General features: G+C 37.2%; 1 protein-coding gene across 2 annotated transcripts in view; it reads left to right on the forward strand.

Moving 5' to 3' along the window:
• DLGAP1 (DLG associated protein 1) overlaps nt 1–18,174 on the forward strand; it is a 368,869-nt gene that overhangs the window by 231,083 nt on the left and 119,612 nt on the right. Inside the window, exon 4 of one of the 2 annotated variants that reach the window (XM_088524110.1) lies at nt 5,480–6,505. In XM_088524110.1, coding sequence (XP_088380236.1) covers nt 5,552–6,505 — 954 coding nt within the window. In that variant the 5' untranslated portion in view covers nt 5,480–5,551. Of the gene's footprint in view, nt 1–5,479; nt 6,506–14,069; nt 14,201–18,174 lie in introns of those variants that run through there. The other variant, XM_088524111.1, reaches the window with a different exon arrangement.

The following is an 18,174-nucleotide window of genomic DNA, read 5'->3' on the forward strand; positions in this document are numbered from 1 at the left end:
TGTGGAAATGAAAAACTCTATTTGCCCAGGTGCATAAATAGGGAGCACAACACAAATAGTACTGTTAAAAAACATATTTCATGTCTTCTTACTTCCAACATTAATGCAAAATTTCTTTGGAAAGACTGCTGTGATATGAGGTATGAGTCAGCCCTTGGTTTTCTGGACCTGGCATAAAGCTGTGAATTCAGACGCATGGTCTAGCTCACTGAGTGATATCTTCTCTGAACAAAAGAATCAATAACTCTTACTTCTGAACAGTTTCTGAACAGTCAAGAATATTTGGATTAAAATTGAGAATATTAGGCTGTGGTCTCAATGACGATTAAGGCATCTGGATGTGGAGCTGCTGGAGAGAGTCCAGCGCAGGGCCACAAGGATGATCAGGGGCCTGGAACATCTGCCCTATGAGGAGAGGCTGAGGGAGCTGGGCCTGTTCAGCCTGGAGAAGAGAAGGCTGAGAGGGGACCTGATCAGTGTCTATAAGTACCTCAAGGGAGGCAGTGAGGAGGATGGTGCTGGCCTCTTTTCACTGGTGGCCACTGATAGGACTAGAGGAAATGGCCGGAAACTGAAGCACCAAAAGTTCCACAGGAACTTAAGGAACATTTTCTTAACAGTGAGGGTGACAGAGCACTGGAACAGGCTGCCCAGAGAGGTTGTGGAGTCTCCTCTGGAGATCTTCAAAACCCGCTTGGATGCAGTCCTGTGCCACGTGCTCTAGGTGACCCTGCGTGTGCAGGGGGGTTGGACTGGATGATCTCTAGAGGTCCCTTCCAACCTTAAACATTCTGTGATTCTATGATTCTATGATCTATCTTTGCATGTTGCACATACTGTTCCTTCCTCCACTATGTTAATAATCTACTTGGCATGACTTTGTCTGCTTCCCATGTATATATAACACACAATTTTATGCCTAAACTTAATATTTTGACCGACGTTCTCTCAATTCTCTCAATTAGCCAAGTAGTTACTGACTTTAAACTTTATGCTTTGCATTATATTGTTTGTGCTGAAGTTTACCTTGATCTGAATCTTGAACTACTGCAATATAAACAAATTATTGACCAAAGAAAAAGTTAATCAAGGCTGACTTTTCATACTGATCTTATAAAAGAAATTTCAAATTATGGAGGACTATTATGTCTAATGGCCATATTATATCATGCTTTTGATTATATTACTTATTTTCTTAAGTACTCATTACGTATTGCTTGCTACATTCTCCTGTAGTATCCACTTTCTATATAATTATGTATGCATTATTTTAGTGAGCGTATTTGCTGCCTATTTTCCTTTTACTGCTTCCTGTAGAAAATGTAAGAAAAGTTATTCTGCAGTCTTGTGTGCTAAAATAGGCATGTCAAGAAATATGAGTTTTCATGTACTCTCTAAAAGAGAGAATACATTTCTTGAAGATATTTGGTGATTAAATTCAGAATAAATGAGTAGACAAGATGGTTAAATAAAATATGTAAAATCTTATGTAATTTATGGATTGAGGTTTTGGTATTTTGCATTCATTTTCACTTTAATCAAATAAGAATTAATTATGCATTGTTCCAGCCATTAAGTTATTCCAACAAATTGTTGTGCATTAGGGACACCATGTTAGCAGCAAGGATGAATAGATTTGAATCCTTCTTTCCCAGGGCATCCTCAAGAAAACAGAAGCAAATGTAATGTGAATGCTGAAAGAAATAAGCATTCTTCAGCCTTACAATGCTGTATATATTTAACATCTCATTTACTACCATGCCATCAACTATTTTTGGCTGCTGTCCATAGACCTTCTATTTCCATTGTTTATTAATATGCAATGTATTCAGCAATTATCCTGCCTTTTTTCATTAGTACTTAAATGTTCCTTTTTTGGCCAAGAAATAACAATACAGTAAAAATCTCAATTAGCTTCCTCTCAACTATTCATGACAGATACTTCTGTCTCCAGCTGTTAATTGCACTAAATCTTCATTGATAGTTTCAGTGAACACAATTATAGAAAATGATGATGCATATTTTTGGAAAAAATCTGATGAAATGAGAGGGTGCAATTTTTTACTTGCTACAAGTGTCTCCTGGATTAAGTAAACATATTAAAGCAGGGTGGATGTGTGACAGTGGTTTGGGTTTTGTTTTTGGTTTCTGTGTGGAAGTACAGTCCACTAAATACTTAAGAAAAGTACCACTGTTTTATTCAATACAGAGTATTTTGTCATTATGTTTTACTCACTGGAAAGTGCACTACTGCACATTCTAGGTTTGTCTAACCTGTTGCACTCCACAATCCTTCAGCAGTAAATGAGACTACATGCTAGCTAATCTCATGGTCTTCTTTCACAACTGATACATGATAAAAAAAAATAATGATCTGTATCTGGATAATAGTTTTCAACATCATTGTCATGCAGAAAATCTCTTGCAAAGTATACAAGAGCCTATGTGAGGAATAAACCTTTTTTTTTGCTTTTTAGTTTCTGCCAGGTTTCGAAGCCTTTATCAACATGCCATTTCATTATGCAGGTTGGTTGCTCCCAATTTCTTCAGATCTGTTTTCTTCATCACTCTGAGGTCTTCACTACTTTTTTTCTTCCACAAAAGTGGATGTGCTCTTCCTGTGCAGCTTATTCTTTTAATCTTTTCTTTGTGATCTTTGTGTGATCTTTCCCATTCACAAGCATATCTATTTTCCTTATATCTTTCTAGATGATCTCTTTTGGGAAGATCCTCCTACCTATTTTCCTACCTATTTTGTGAGCCTTTTTTTTTTCCCTAGTCTTCCTCAGGGAAGATATATTGACAGCTCAAACTCAAAATGGGTGTAGGACTGAATGTTATCTTTTCTCTTCAACATTTCCACCATCCTACTTGCCACCCGAGCTTATATATCTGTGCTAGTCAAGCTTGTTACATCTTCCTCCACAATTTAAGGAAAGTCTGGCCCCTTCTTGCTCTACAGACAACTGTCACTTTTCATGGACTTCTTCAATTTTCAAGACTTCTTATCCATCTCCCTCAACATCCGTATTGCTTTTTCCTCCAGTTCCTCCAAGATAAAACTAGTAATATTGTTCTCTTATCAGTAGAACCATGTCCACTTTTTTAAGACCTTCATCTTTATATTCAAGTTTTGACACATAGTTCTGTTGCAACAAATAAATCAGATCAAGTCTCCCATTTCTTCATCCCAGCCACTCTGCAACATCAAAATATAAAGGCCATATATTCTTAGTTATTCTGTCATCTCCTGTGCCTACCATTACTTCACTGTCAGTGAACTGTCAGTCCCTTTAATTCTTTGTCTACCTATCCTCTTTTTCTGCAGCAAACAAAAGTGATAAACTCTTAGCCATATGGATAAGGAAAAACTGAAACTTCAGTCACTGACACTGGGGATGTTCCACTTAACACTGCCTTTTCTGTATCTTTCTCATGTCTTTGGGGAAAAGTTCTACTATTTTTATCGTATGTGGCACATTAGTCTATTTTTAGCCCTAAGCTAATTTATTAATCCTCTTGAGAGTTGCTGCATGGTTGTAAATGGATTTAAACAAAAATTAGCTGGCTGAAGCCTTGCTTTCATAAGCCATTATGTGTGAAAAATATTCATAGATATCAGAGACTGGAGATATCTATTTGATGATTATATTCTTTAGTGGAATTACTCTTGACAAGATATTCTCAGTCAAGTCACATTTTCAAGTAATGGATCTACTACTATGTCTCTTGGGATACTTCTTTACTGCGCAGCCTAATAGATCACATTTAGAAAGCAGTTGGTAAGGATGTAATGCATTCTTTAAAACTGCCAGAGATTGTCACTACCATATTGTTGACAAGGCCTGCCCTCTGAATATATTATTTTTGTGCTTTTAAAAGTGCCTTAGGCCATGCTTCTCCTCAAGTAACCCAGCGAACTCATCTGATTTGAATATTTCAAAAGCCTTTTGCCATATTTTTGAAAACTCTTCTTTTCCAAACTCAGGGTCTCTTGAGAATGAACATTTTCTGCATTGCAGGGATCCAGTGAGGGGGAGTGAAATGCAGGACATCCACACAAGCTTTGAAACATATTGAAAAAACTCCTCTTTAGCTCACCAGAAATTCAGAATATATAAAATATGTTCTGATGAAATGTAGAGCAGGCTTTTTCCAAACTGGCATCAACTAAATGCTATTTTAGCAGACCATTCATTGTTGCCAATTTGCCAGTAGGTACAATGTCTAAAACCTGTTAAAAAATGAACTTTATCTGAGAGAATATTGGAGGAAAGTAGTGGAAAACTTGGTTGCTGTGAATGTCTCTCCATACTCCAAGAAAAACCTCAGAGGTGACATTTTCAGGAAGCACAACATATGATTAGCCCTGCTGTGAGCAAATAAAGTCACTGAGTGACTCCCATTGCAGTTGTGTGCAGAGCAGGACTCCCTCTGCAGAGTCCTCTGCTTCATCACCCTCTGCCCATCACGAAGCTGGGATGTCACCATGATAACGTTTTGCGACATTTAGAACCTGGTAATTTATGCGTTAGCAGCTCAAAGATTGCAATAACAAGCGTGTCCAGCCCTTTGCTAGTGGTGAGAGCTGCAATGAGGACGTCTAGCTTAGTTATTTTATCACATCATGAGGGAAGATTTCCATTTCATATTGTTGTATATTATAATCAATATACAACAGTCACTTCAGGGCCAAATAACTTCAGGGACAAAGGTAGTAAGTGTTGAAATCCCTTAGACTGTTAAAGCAATAACAAGTTTTGCCTATACCAATTCCCTCAATGATAGAGAGAGTAGGGATACTCAAATAGTGGACCATTAAGCAGTTCGTTTGACTTCATTTTGATAGTCAGTGAAGTGTATTATTGTTTTACTTTTAAATTGAAAAAAAAAGCTTACAAAAATAATGTTTCAGTCCTATTTTGAGATACTTAAGGCAGACAAAATGCAGCTAAAGTAAAACTGCCCTTGAACCATGAACAAATGTGCATTAACACCAGAGGAAGGTTTCCCATTGATTACACCATGCATTGTGTTTGCCCAAAAGTAACCCAGAAGGCACTCCATTAAGGACATGATCTTTTTCGACACATGTATTAGGTCCTGAAAACATGCAGATGAGCAGTCCAGTCCCCCCTGGAGGTCCCTGCCCATTGGTGTTTTCAGGGCTGAGATTTTAGAGTTAGGTAGCAATATTTATATTGCTGTGGAGAAGTGAATGGCAATAAATTTCATATCACAAAATTCTCTCATATTTGTTTTCCAGCTAGTGGAACGAGTCCATTTTTCTCATATCTTTTTTGGGCATCCCCACATATTGTCATGTATGGCCATAGGAAAGATTAAGTAATAAAAAGAATCAGAAAAGTTTTACTTTGATGATTTTTATAATAAAAGGCAGTGGATACCTAAAATACGTGTGCTGTTTTTTCTCGTAACTTAGATATCTTATGATTTCTGTTGTGTTTCATTCATTTAGGCCTTTCTCTGAGATCTGCCCGTTGCATAGCCATACGTATTAGATGACTTTGGGACCTGCTTTCCAACGACCATGAAGGGATTATCCAGCAGCCGTAGTCATCATCATGGGGTTGCCTGTGACCCACAGTGTGACAGCCTGCCACATCACCCAGACAGGAAGCCATATTTGTTAAATCCAGTGGACCCTCACCCAGCAGATCACCCTTACTACACTCAAAGGAACTCTTTCCAGGCAGAATGCATGGTGCCCTACAGCGATCAGATTGCCAGCAGCACTTTTCCTCGGAGACATTACAATTCTCACCACGAACTTAAGGACGAGTGTGCTCTCGTTCCCCACGGAACTGCCAATAAAACTAACCGCATTCCTGCCAACCTTTTGGACCAGTTTGAGCGACAGTTGCCTCTGAATCGCGATGGCTACCATACGCTGCAGTACAAGCGGACTGCCTTGGAGCACCGCAGTGACAGCCCAGGGAGGATCCGGCATTTGGTCCATTCTGTCCAAAAGCTCTTTACCAAGTCCCATTCACTTGAGGGACCCTCCAAGGGGAGCGTCAATGGGGGCAAAGCGAGCCCGGAGGAGTCACAGACGATGAGGTATGGGAAGCGCAGCAAGAGTAAAGAAAGGCGATCAGAAGGTAAGCCCAGATCCAGTGCCTCAGGATGGTGGAGTTCAGATGACAACCTGGACAACGATGTTTGCATTTATCATGGCCCCAGTGGGGTCATGACCATGGGAAGGTGCCCTGATCGTTCTTCTTCCCAGTACTTTATGGAAGCCTATAACACTATTAGTGAACATACTGTGAAGTCATCCAGAAGCAATAATGATGTCAAATGCTCTACCTGTGCAAACCTGCCTGTAAATCTGGACTCCCAGTTAATGAAGAAAAGCTCTTGGTCCTCTACACTAACCGTGAGCAGAGCCCGTGAAGTTTACCAGAAAGCATCAGTTAACCTGGACCAGACAGTTGTGAAGGCAGAGACATGTCAACAGGAACGGTCATGTCAGTACCTTCAGGTACAGTGTGGAGAACTGATTGCTCTTAACCGTGCTCTGCCTTGTTGCAGGTTTTTGTGGGGGTTGGAGGTTTGTTCTGATATTTTGTTCTGCCGGAGGGCTCCCTGAGCACAAAATAAGGGATAATGAAGCTGATTTTTTTTCTTTTTTTTTTTTTTCACCAATATTCAGTATTTCACAGAAGCAAGTTTTACTGGAATAGGCTTAACTTTTTCATATGGAAAAAAATAAGACCTTTCTATGTCCTTTTTGAATTTAGAAGGCATTCACAGTAGGGGTATAGAGAAATTGATGTTGTAGTGCTTATAGTTAGCATTGCAGTGTCAATTAACAGACGTTACCAGGATACAGATTCTTTGATTTCTGTAATTTCAGGATTTGCCTTCAATTATTGCCTATTTTATTATGAAAGCTTTGGAGACCCTTTTGAGAAACTTAGAGGTACCATAGTAGTCCCTGCAGCAGAAAAACAATCTACATTTCTTTTTGCCTTTTAATATAAAATCTGATAAAATAGTTATTGTAAAGTGTCCAGATTTGTTTATCTGGCTATTTCTCTTTCTCGTGGCTTTGATTCAAAAGTATAAAAGCAAAAGGTTGAAATTATTGCTTGTTCTGATTATACATTTTAGGAGTACATCACCTACTCCCTCACAAGCTGTTTGCAGTTAATACAGCGTCACTATTTTTCACCAGTATTGTATCTTTAAATGTCAAGAATCAGATGTCTGCTCTTGGAGCTATCATACTGCCGGTGAATGTTTGTGGCAGGAACATGGATCAGGAAATATTAAAACTGTTTCATTCTTAGAAGAGCTGTGGATAGCTTTTATGCACTTTAAACAACGCTATTATGGCACATCTAAGTGTATGTGTAAGATGGAACAACGTTGCACAGAGAAGAGAGAAGACCATGAGGAAAAAGGAGGTTTGCTAACACAATTTGGTTTCATTTTAATATATTGGGGGCTTCGTTTTAATATAGGGAATCCTGTCTATTCATGTAGAAATTGTAACGAGTTTTCTCATAGGAGTACTTTAATGAAACATACAGCTTCCACATTCTGTTGTTGTTGTAAGTCAGTACTTAGGGAAGGCGTAGGACTGAGGGATCTACGTTTAAAATTTGATCTTAAGAGGAATTATTGAATGGCATGCAAAATAATTTTGAATGCAGACCTCTGGGATTCTAGGTTTTAATTGTAAAAAAAATGGATGTGTGTATTTTCTGGTAATTGTTAGGAGAAAGGGGCAGTGGGGGTAAGAAGACAGTATGAAGGTATGTGTTTACAGCTGTGCATATGGACTGGGGAGGGACAGAGACTTCAAAAGAGCCTAAGGTTACAACCTTTTAAGATTGCTTGTGTTAAGTTGCTTTGATCTGCGTTTTGTGATTCAGAAGAAATTGTAATTTTGGACTAGGTTGTTATGCTTACTTTGGACATTTCTTTTGTTTATGTTTTTGTTTTCTCCATCAGTTTTCCACACAGATTTCAGTAAAATAGCCAACAATTCAGTGTGCGGCCAAATGGCTAGAAAAGAGTGAAAAACTGTGCCAGTGTCAGCTTTAAAGCGAACACCTCCATAGGGACTTTTAGATAATCTTTAACTGACAGGAATAGACTCTTGAAGTGGAATTAGAGGACATTATCTATGTCTTTATGAAAATACATCCAACAATTGTCAAGGGCAGGTATTAGACTGATGAAATTCAGACTATTTCCCATCCTGTTTGTGTCCTCAGTGGTCGTTTAAGTTCATTTTCCATTTAATTCCACTTTTTTTTCTAATTGCATGTCTATTTGTAAAATTCAGGGAAATACAACATTGGAGTTGAAATTGTTAAAATACAGAAGAAGGTCTTAATCAGGCTTTGATTATCATTGCAAAGAATATTCAGACAGCTAAATAAACTAGGTAGATTTAAGGGAGCAGACTGGGATTATTCTACTCCCTTGGCATCTTAAAAAGATAACAAACAGATGCAGATATTAAAAAGTCACTCTTTATTTTTAATGCATCCTCCTGCCTTTCCCTGCTCTGTATCTCTCTTCTTTTTACACTACAAGCCCTCTGGGGCATGGGCTTTGTTTCCTTTTGTGTTTCTACAGTGTCCAGCACAATGGGGCCCAAATGCCACTGAGGCCTTTTGGCCACCCCGCAGTATAAATATATATTAGCAACAGCAGAGTATCACTCTAGTAGTGGGCTGTAAAGGTATTCCAAATATCTGCTATTTTTCTGGTGACCTTTTGATCGCTGTGCCAAAAGAGTGCTGTCCTAGATTCTTCAGAAATGCGCTGAATCAAACAAAAGCTACTTGGCCACAAATTTATGACAGTACAGGATAGCTTATTATTAAAGTTAGAAATTATACTTTAGCTAGCATACTTTAACTAGTATGATATTTCTTCTTTGTTTCATTTATCTCATTAAATGTGGCATAGGTCTTCTTATCAACTCACTTGTACTTTAAGCTGTTGTTATGGTCCAGAACATAAATTCTGCGGTCCCTGCAAGACTGAACTATTTTGTTCATGCAAACCATTCTAGTTATAATATCACAATGAGTGAGTGACTTTTTAAAAACTCAGTATACATGAAAATTTTCCTTATTCTATACTTCTGAATATATGAGAGATCACAGATTAAATTCAGTATGCATTTGCTTCTAGCAGCTTTTATCACACAAGTATCATCTGGTTTAATTTTCAGTCTAAAGACATTGAAATAACAAACAATTATCTCACTTGGTGTGATATTTTCCACATAGTCATTCTGTGGAAGGAGCTGGCAGTAGCTCTTGTTACAGATGGGCTAATTTCTCATAATTTGGCGTTTGGATCATGTGCAGAGTTCCCTTGCACTGTGCAATTTTTCCTTATCCCCCAATGGACTCTCTTTCTATCCTGTGTATTTAACTGCATCTTTGGAGTTTCAAGAAAAGGAGTAACTAGGAGTATCTGACTTAACTTCATATGCCTTTTGAAGTAGATACAAGCTCCTGGAATAATTAAAAGCCTGTCCAATAATGCCTTTCCTCTCATTTGCATTTCTGGAATGGAATTGTTCTGCTCTCTTCTGTTTCTTCCGTCAAGAACAAGGGGCAGGATAGCGTTCACCATTAAAGTTTCATATTATTTTTTATATTTGATAAAGCAGGAAAGGAAGCTTTGGTGTTAAGAAGTAAGGTAAGGTGATTTTTGAACTATTTCTTGCTTCAGGAAAATATTTTAATTTCATCAAAGTTTACTTTGTTCCTGTTTTCTCTAAATTTTGATTTAAAAATAACTTTCCATTCCTAGAGAGAATAATCTATAAAGCACTGAGCAACTTCTCTGTCAGCTTCTTCTTCAGAATACTTAAAATTAAGCAGAACTATCAAAGATGAAATGTAAGCAACAGTATTTTTTTTCTGAGAACAATAGGGTCTAAATACACTCTTGTTTTCTATGAATTCTTGACTGACTGTTGAAGCTAATAGAGTATCTATCCGATATACTGCACATTTTGTCTCTAATTAAGGTTTTGGCATTCAGTATTCCCTATAGTTCCCATAGGCTTTGGCCCATTTGTTAAGAGAGAGAGAAAAATGATGGTATTCTTCCTATTATTCCTTTTTTCTTTCAATGTGAGTCAGTTAGATGAGGCTGATATCAGTTGTATCAGATATATGCGACTAAGGAAGGAAAGTGAAAGGCTGTAGGTCAGGAAGCCTGCGCTCCTTTGGTGGTAGACCAGGGGATACGCTATGAAAACTGTGAGCAAAGTTCCTGCATGGGATAAACATTTCCTGGTTTATCACAGCATGGATCTGCTAGCAGAGGGCTCTGATTGTGTTCCGTGTCCTATGTGAATGTTGTCTGTGATGTGCAGTAAGTCTTTTAGTGTTAAGAAACTCATATAAAATAACTTGCTTGCCAGCCTACTGCAAACCAGGTAAAATGATTATCCTTACGACACAGTAATTTATCCTAGGTCTGTTGTACTGGATTTATGTGTACATGTCTATCTGGATTTTCAATTTTTTTTTCCTCATTGGTGATGTTTACATTTCTGTCACAATTACTGTATTTAAATTAATCTTTCAGTATGTCCTTGTGTATATATATGGAAGTTGTGTTTTAATATTCACTCATATTGAGCTATTTTCAGTTGTAAAAAAAATGTTGTCGGATGGGGAACATGAAGAATTAGTGAAGTCATGGGATTTAGGACAGACTGGAATTATAATTAAAGCAGAAATATTTTTATATATATATATATATATATATATATATTCATAACAGTTCAACTGAGCCTATATCTTGATTATTTAGCCTACCTATTCAAGATGCCTTTGCTGTATTAGGAGAAAAAGTAGGAGAACATATTAATATAGCTCTCCCCTTGACCCTTGGAATCCTTTAGTTTACCTAAAAATATTTTGTTAGAATTATTATTATTGGTGGTGAGAATTATCTTGCTAACTCTATTACCTTAATAACTTCTATGTTCTCATTCATTTGATGAAAGCCTGGACCAACTTTTGGTGTCTGAGTAATACAGTAAGGGTACAGTAATGGTACAGTAATGGTACAGTAATACCACCTAACTGCTGGTGTATGGCAAAGACAGTACTTCAAATGTAGCTAGATCTTATCTGCCCTTGTACCTAAGCTTGTCATTTTCTATCCTTTGATTTTACCAGCATGCTTTATTTATTTTTTAATATTGAATGCTCCAGCACCAATGTAACAACATATTAACATGAAGAATTACTTGTGTTTCATCTTCTTAGCATCCCTATGTTCTAATAGCTCATCCATTAATGAACATAGTTCTGTTAACTGGATCCCTATTGTGTGTTATGAGCATACACAATATAGGATCTAGCAACATAATTGGGTGACTCTAAGTTTTACATATTCTTTGAGTTGGAGATATTTATGCAAATTAGGGCAGCATATAAAAACTAGTGTTTGATGTACATTCCAGTTCCTTTTGATAAAAACATGGTTAATTTGACCCTGGTTAAGATATGGTCCTGAGTCTGACTCCTTTCTGTATCCTTAAGTATCTGGCACGTTCTAATCTGATTGTTTTCAGTAATTCCACTCTAAAGAAACCAAATCAAAATCTTGAAGACAAATTCAATGCAGCAAAGACGATCATTTCAGGCTGAATCTGAGTTTGAAATCCCTCATATTTCTTGTGGAGACATGCGCAGTAGTTGGGAAATAAACAGTGAGTTGTGATGCATTGTCTTTATTAAGAGTAAAATTATAAGGAATATTTCCCCTACTTTAAGTTATATACTTTTTTGTTTCCTTGCTTTTCGAGGGTTTTGTTTGTTTGTTTCAGGAGTAAAATTTGTGCAAGGAATTCTGCGGTGCCAGAAAAATAATTTGCGCTAGGGGCAGCTGGCCACATTTTCTGTTCTGTCCCATGTATGCTTTTATGTTGTGCATATTGCAATGCTGAGCTTCTCTCAGTAGTGAAGTAACATAAAATATCTGTCTTGAGTAGAGGGTGAGAGGATTACAGGACTTTTGATAGATATGCCACTGTCCATTTATCTTACCCAAGGCTAAGAAATGTGCTGTGCGGATGGATAAGGCATAATAGCTGCTCTGGTGGGCCAGGACTTCTGTCTAACCTTCTATCTAATTTTGTTTTACTGACATAACCCCATTATGCTAGTCCGTTTGTTAGGACATCTTCCAGATTTCCTGGTCTCCAGCCGTTGTGTTCCCAAAAGATCTTACCTTAGTCTTTATTTAGTATCCAGTGAGGCAGTAGTATAGACCACAGGTGACAACTTGGGTTGCCCAAGAAAACCCATGATGTCCAAGAAAACATACCAACATCCATAAAGCTGGATGAAGGCTTCTTAGACAGGTATATGTCATTTCTGTAATCCAAAGAAAGCATCATGTCACTGAAGTCTGGCCACTGTATGGTAGAAGGTAACAGAAGCTAATAATCAGTTGGAGTGGGTAGGTAACTGCAATACTTACAGTTGTTTGTGAGAATGCAGCATTAGCAAAGCATCAGAGACTATCCACTTTTAATTACAGTCAGCCAACGGAAAGAACATCAGAGTTGTTTTTCTCAAAATACTATTAGTGCTCCCTCCACATCTCTTTCTCTTACAAGGATTCAGATTAGCTACATGTTCTTCATCCATGACCCAGTTTCCTGCCAGCTTGATGGTGGACTTGCAGTCAGATATGGTGAAAGAAAGGTGAAATGACATTGCATTTCACAGTATTAGTGCTTGAATCCAATTATGTGCAGGTGCTGAAGTGATTAGGGACAGAACTGATTCACCCCAAAGAAGGTACCTGGTAGTTAAAGATCATTCTTCCATTACTATTCACCAAAAGTGTCCTTTCAAGGGTTGATGTTCATGTTAAGAGACAGGTCCTTGTCAGGCTTCTGGACCCTGAAAGCTTTAAAGGCATTGGGAAAAATGAGAATGAATGTCTGCCCCCTACCACTTAGGAAATATCATCCAAAATTGTATCATCAGAGTTGTTTTAATTCAAGGTCCTGGCCAAAAGCCACGTTGTGTGACCTTTAGTTATTTTTCTTTCAGTTAGTTGAGCTGGTCATTGCTATTTGGTTTCCTTTCTGCAGAACGTGCGGTCCTCTTCACTCTTGGTTGGATTTTTATGCGTAAATCAGCAGGGGAACATTCATTTTGAACCGAGTTGAGGCTGTTTTGTGTAGGAGACACACCATTATTATTCCTCATCAGATAGGATGTGAATCAGAGTCAAAAGTCAGAGGTCAAGGAATCTTTCTATGAAGGAAAACTCTAAGCTGCGGCAATGCTCGAGGACTTTTGTCTACTGACTCGTACTGCTTTAGAAGATTTTCTAAACTACTTTTGAGTGGAGTATGGTAATCCTTCACAGTGCTTGCTTAGGTTTGATACAAGTTGTGGGCACATAGGATTCAGGAAACAGTTTTGCTGTCTTGGACAAGTCCTTTTTCTTGGCTGGTAATACTCTTCATGTAAAAATATGTGGAGATAAGTCATCCAAATGAAATGAGTTTAAAATAGTACCTGATTGCAAAAATTGTACAAGCTAAAGCATGTGTTGCTGCAGATCTTGAAAATATTAAGTTTGTACTAAATGAGAGCAACTCCTTACTGCCTTTATGAAATTTTTTGAAGACTACTAAACATATACATGTTCTTCAAAGCTTAAGGCTTTCTTTATTTTTTGTAATTCAATTATTCTTCACATGTGCCCTTTGGCAGAATGGAATGCTGCTCATCTTTATTGGTCCAATTAATTCAAAATTTATGAATGCCAGGAACAGGCTTAGCAAGTGGAAGATGGCAATTGAAGCTTCCTTAACAACATGCAAAGGAAGCATAATAACTGCTAAGAAAACCAAATTGCATGGGTTTGAAAATCTGCACTGAGCAGTCATTAGGCATTGTTCTTCAGTTGTGTGATTTCATTTCATTAAGTATTTGCATACTAATAGAAAGCTAAAGTTACAAGTCTACTGCTGTGAGCGATGACTAGCCACTCCCTTCCAGTCCTTGTGTTTACTTCTGTAGTCATCCACACTGCTTTGGCGAAGCACAGGGAGAAGCTTTAATGCTCTCAGCCGAAATAAACCAAATCAAACTAGAGATCAGTCATGAACTTAATTTGCTATAGAGACAGTCTGTTTGGTATTTCATCCAATAAGGTAAGTTAATAACAATCCTGGATGGGGGGAAAAAAAGAAGGAAATATGATACTGTAATTTTTTAATATTTAAAGCCTGAATAAAAATTGGATTTTGTACTTCTGTCTTTATATGCTGTTTTGTTGGTGGTGGTGGTGGTGGTATGTGAAATAATATACTCACTATGTGTGAGGTTTTGAAATGAATGGCTAAAAATTGGGGGCCAGTTAGGGGGTGGATCTAGGCTATTAGAAAAATCGAGTTCTTTTATTTCAAAGGAATGCCTAAAGGGACTGACCAGGTGGTTCAGGCTGGCTAATTACAAAGTGTGGATCTTTGCACAGCAACTTAAATTCAGATAATGATGAGGACAGATAACTCATTCAGTAAGTGAAGCTGAATCCAGGTATGAGGTGGGCTGGTGGCACTCTGTTACATATATTATCTGTTTATGGTAAATGTTGTATCTGTCATTCAATCAGAAGAAAGAATGCACAGTGTGAATTTTCATATTCGTAAGAAACATTCTTTTTAGGTTTATGTTGAAGGTTTGAAGTTGAAAGTTTCAATAACTTGCTCAGTTGTGAGGCCTTTGTTATATATTTTAAATGTTTTGTTTTGTTTGAAGTAATGATTGTTTCTTATTTCACTAGGCTTTTTGTATAATTAAAAGTGCACTCTTGACTTTTAGACTTGTAGAGAAAGAATTGTACATGATCTTAAAGATCATTTGCAAAATGAAATGTCTCCAGGCTCTCCATTACTTCAATACTGTGAATAATAATAGCTCTATTTTAGTGAAAACAATGATGTTCATTGTTAGAGCTGAGTTTTCTTTTTGACTACTCCGTTCTCTCCTCTTCTTCATGAGAGTAAAGATAATTATGCAAGTGATATTTTTGCTTGATAGTCTGCTACTGAAAAATTATATTGCCAAGTAATTGGATAATATGATTTTCTTGAAAACATTAAACAGTTTTATCACAAGTATGTCAATCTTAATGCCATTAATCCTCCAAGGCAGCAGTTACTGTGCATATGCATTTGCATGCAGCATAGTAGGTGACCTTGTAAGGTATAGTATTGGCCACTCAAACATAGCAACAGCCTGGGGGAAAATTTGTACAGACCTCCTGACTTCAAAAAATGTTTAAAGTGCTGGGTGTTCAGATAGGCTCTTTTCCCAGCATTTTCCAGATCAACAGAAAGCAAGGCATTACAGTGTGCTTAGTATCATATGCATAGAAACAGAATGGAAGAGACAGTGTGATCCATTTTATTTTCCTAATCTGTAGTTTTGAGAGGCTCAATGTGTCATTTCTTTCCCACAATATGAAACACTAAATTGCATAGTCTACTATGTGTTGCTACAGCTGTTCCTATTAGGCACCAAACAAAGAAGCTCTGAAAATCAGGTCACTTAGTTTATATTGCTTTAGGCACTTACCTATAGGCACAGATGTATTAAAATGTTGCTGTTATATATTATCTGCCTCTGTTGTCCAAAACAGTAAAATAGTCATGCTGAGTTTAAAAGGTTGTGTGTCCTACTCGAGTAATACAGAGACAACATTGAGATTCTTTCATAAAAAGTATAATAACTATTAATAGAGAAAAGAAACATCTAATACTTCTAAAGAATATCTTCATCCTGCAAGTGCTTTCTACCAGTTTCACCATATCATACGGTTTTCTTTTGCTCTATATTCTGAAACTTCCAACTTTTGCAAAACTGAAAGAAGACAGAGGGATGTTGAACTCAAATTTCTTATCCTAATATTCTCTTAAATATTGAAAACTTTCTGACAAAAAAAACACTCAAATATCTGTAAGAAAACTAAGCAAACTATTCAACAAAATACAATAGCTGTTACTATGCCTTCTGAATAAAATATCCAAAACATTCTATTGCTGCAACTTGTCTATGCAAGTAGGACAGTTTCTACAACACTCAGACATCCTCAGTGCCTAAAGTGAAATCAGAAGCATATCTGGGTTGATGTTTTAGGCTGCTCTCCAACAATGCTGTTTGCCCAACCACGGCTGTCTTTTTTCCTTTGGCACATAGAGGGTTTACCCTTAAAACCGTAACTTGGTAATGGAATTTGGGTTGCATTCATATAATTTTCATCATTTTTATCATGTAAGTTCCAGTACCCAGAACAAATTCCAATACCCAAAACAAGAATATGCTCCCTGAATCTGCTGTATTCCTGGTGTCTGTGTGAACGACTCAGCTTTTTTTCTGCAACTAGAGTGCTGAAAGGCAGAAGGGGTGTTAATAATAAGAGTGTGGTGTTGTGATAAATTACTGTGCCTCACTGAGCAAGCCCGGCTCAAGCAGGAGCTTCCTTGTGATCACCTCATGCAAACTGTGCAGTCAGATCTCGTCACGGTATGTTGCCATCTGCAGTATTTGCATCTGTAAATAGCAAGTTTTGTGGCACTTTCACTGCAACCAGTTTTCAAAACTTGGTCTATTGTATTTAAATCATTGTGAGAAGTTTTAGCATGAAAGGTATTGGGCTTGCATATGCTGCTATTGACAACACAACTCGAGAATTTCGGATTTATGATGCCCACAGCAGCTGTATCTCATCTATATTGCAGCTATGGACTAGAGCATTAAATTTAACAGTATGTCTATTATTTAATAAAACTACAAGTGTTCAGCTTGCCTGAAGTGCTGTGTGAGCATTATAACTTTAAATCCTTTGACTTTTACTCAGCTAAAGCAACTTGAATGTTATATTACCATATCTTATTTAATGTATTAATAGATTCATTCCTCTTTTTATTTTAATAAGAAAAACACACAGCCTTAACTAAAGTATGGTAAGTAAAATATTAAACAGACAGAAGAGCATGCCCTCTGTGGTTTCACAGATGCTTTACATACTCTTACTTAGATATTTAATATCTGCCTTAAAAGTGACTTGAAATATCCTTTTAAAGCCTTTAAAGTTCTGGCTGAAGTCCCAGCATTTCATTAAGTTTGATTTCACTAATCCTGTGTTAACTTCTTTCTTGAATATGAGTGATTTGAAAAGTCAAGTTTTTCCATTATTCCAGACAAGCAGAAGCTGTAGTTTTCCAGGTGTGTTGGAGGGGTATTGAAAATAGACTGCACTTTTTTTTTAATGACCCTATAGTCCTAGGACCAAAAAAAAAAAAAAAAAAAAGATTTTTTTCTATCTTTTATAAATGTGCTGGAGGAAGAGTTTAAAATGATCCATATTCCTGTTATGTCACCAGCGAAGAATCAAAACCACTACTAAGTACTTCATTCATCTGCATGTTACATATATGCACAGTAAGAATGGGCCTCAACAACTTCTCATATTTGGAGTCTTGGCATAAATCTAAAAGCTACAGAATTGAAACATGGCCTGTGCTTTTTTCTTTTCCATTTGAAATGGAAACTTATCAGGGCCTTATGTTCAACTCTGTTCCTCCAGTGAGTTTTCTTAATATTTAGTACTCTTTGTCTGTGCTACTCTAGTCCTTAATTAGATCCTTCCCCTTTATTAGAAGAAAAGTGCTTTAAACTGTATTTAAGGATATCTACATGATTACTTCCTATAGATTTGCAATTCTGCATGCCATTGTTCAGAAAGAAAACTGGACATAGAAATATTTCTCTGTGTTAGGAAATACGCATTTTTGAACCCCAGGGAAATACAAAGGAAAAAAGAGTAATAAAGAAAGGAAGAAAAGCAACAAACTTTACACACTGAAGTGGAGTCCAAATTATTAACCAAGATAGCCAACAGTTATTTAAAACAACACAGATCAATGGTTAAAAGAGGCACCAGAAAGCAATTGGTTAAAGAAAATAAGGAGCAGTCAGCAAGGAAAATTGAGTAACAAAAAGAAATGTTGATACAGCTATAAGATGCAACTACACTTCTAGGATTAACTCTTGAGCCCACAGAGGTAAATGTCAGCACTCCCAGTGAGTTAATCAGAGCCTGCCTCAGCCAAGAGAGATCTGG

This window comes from Tinamus guttatus, unplaced genomic scaffold (genome assembly GCF_059628265.1).
Source record: "Tinamus guttatus ecotype Peru unplaced genomic scaffold, ASM5962826v1 Tinamus_guttatus_pri_ptg000203l, whole genome shotgun sequence".
In the NCBI taxonomy this organism is placed as follows: domain Eukaryota; kingdom Metazoa; phylum Chordata; class Aves; order Tinamiformes; family Tinamidae; genus Tinamus; species Tinamus guttatus.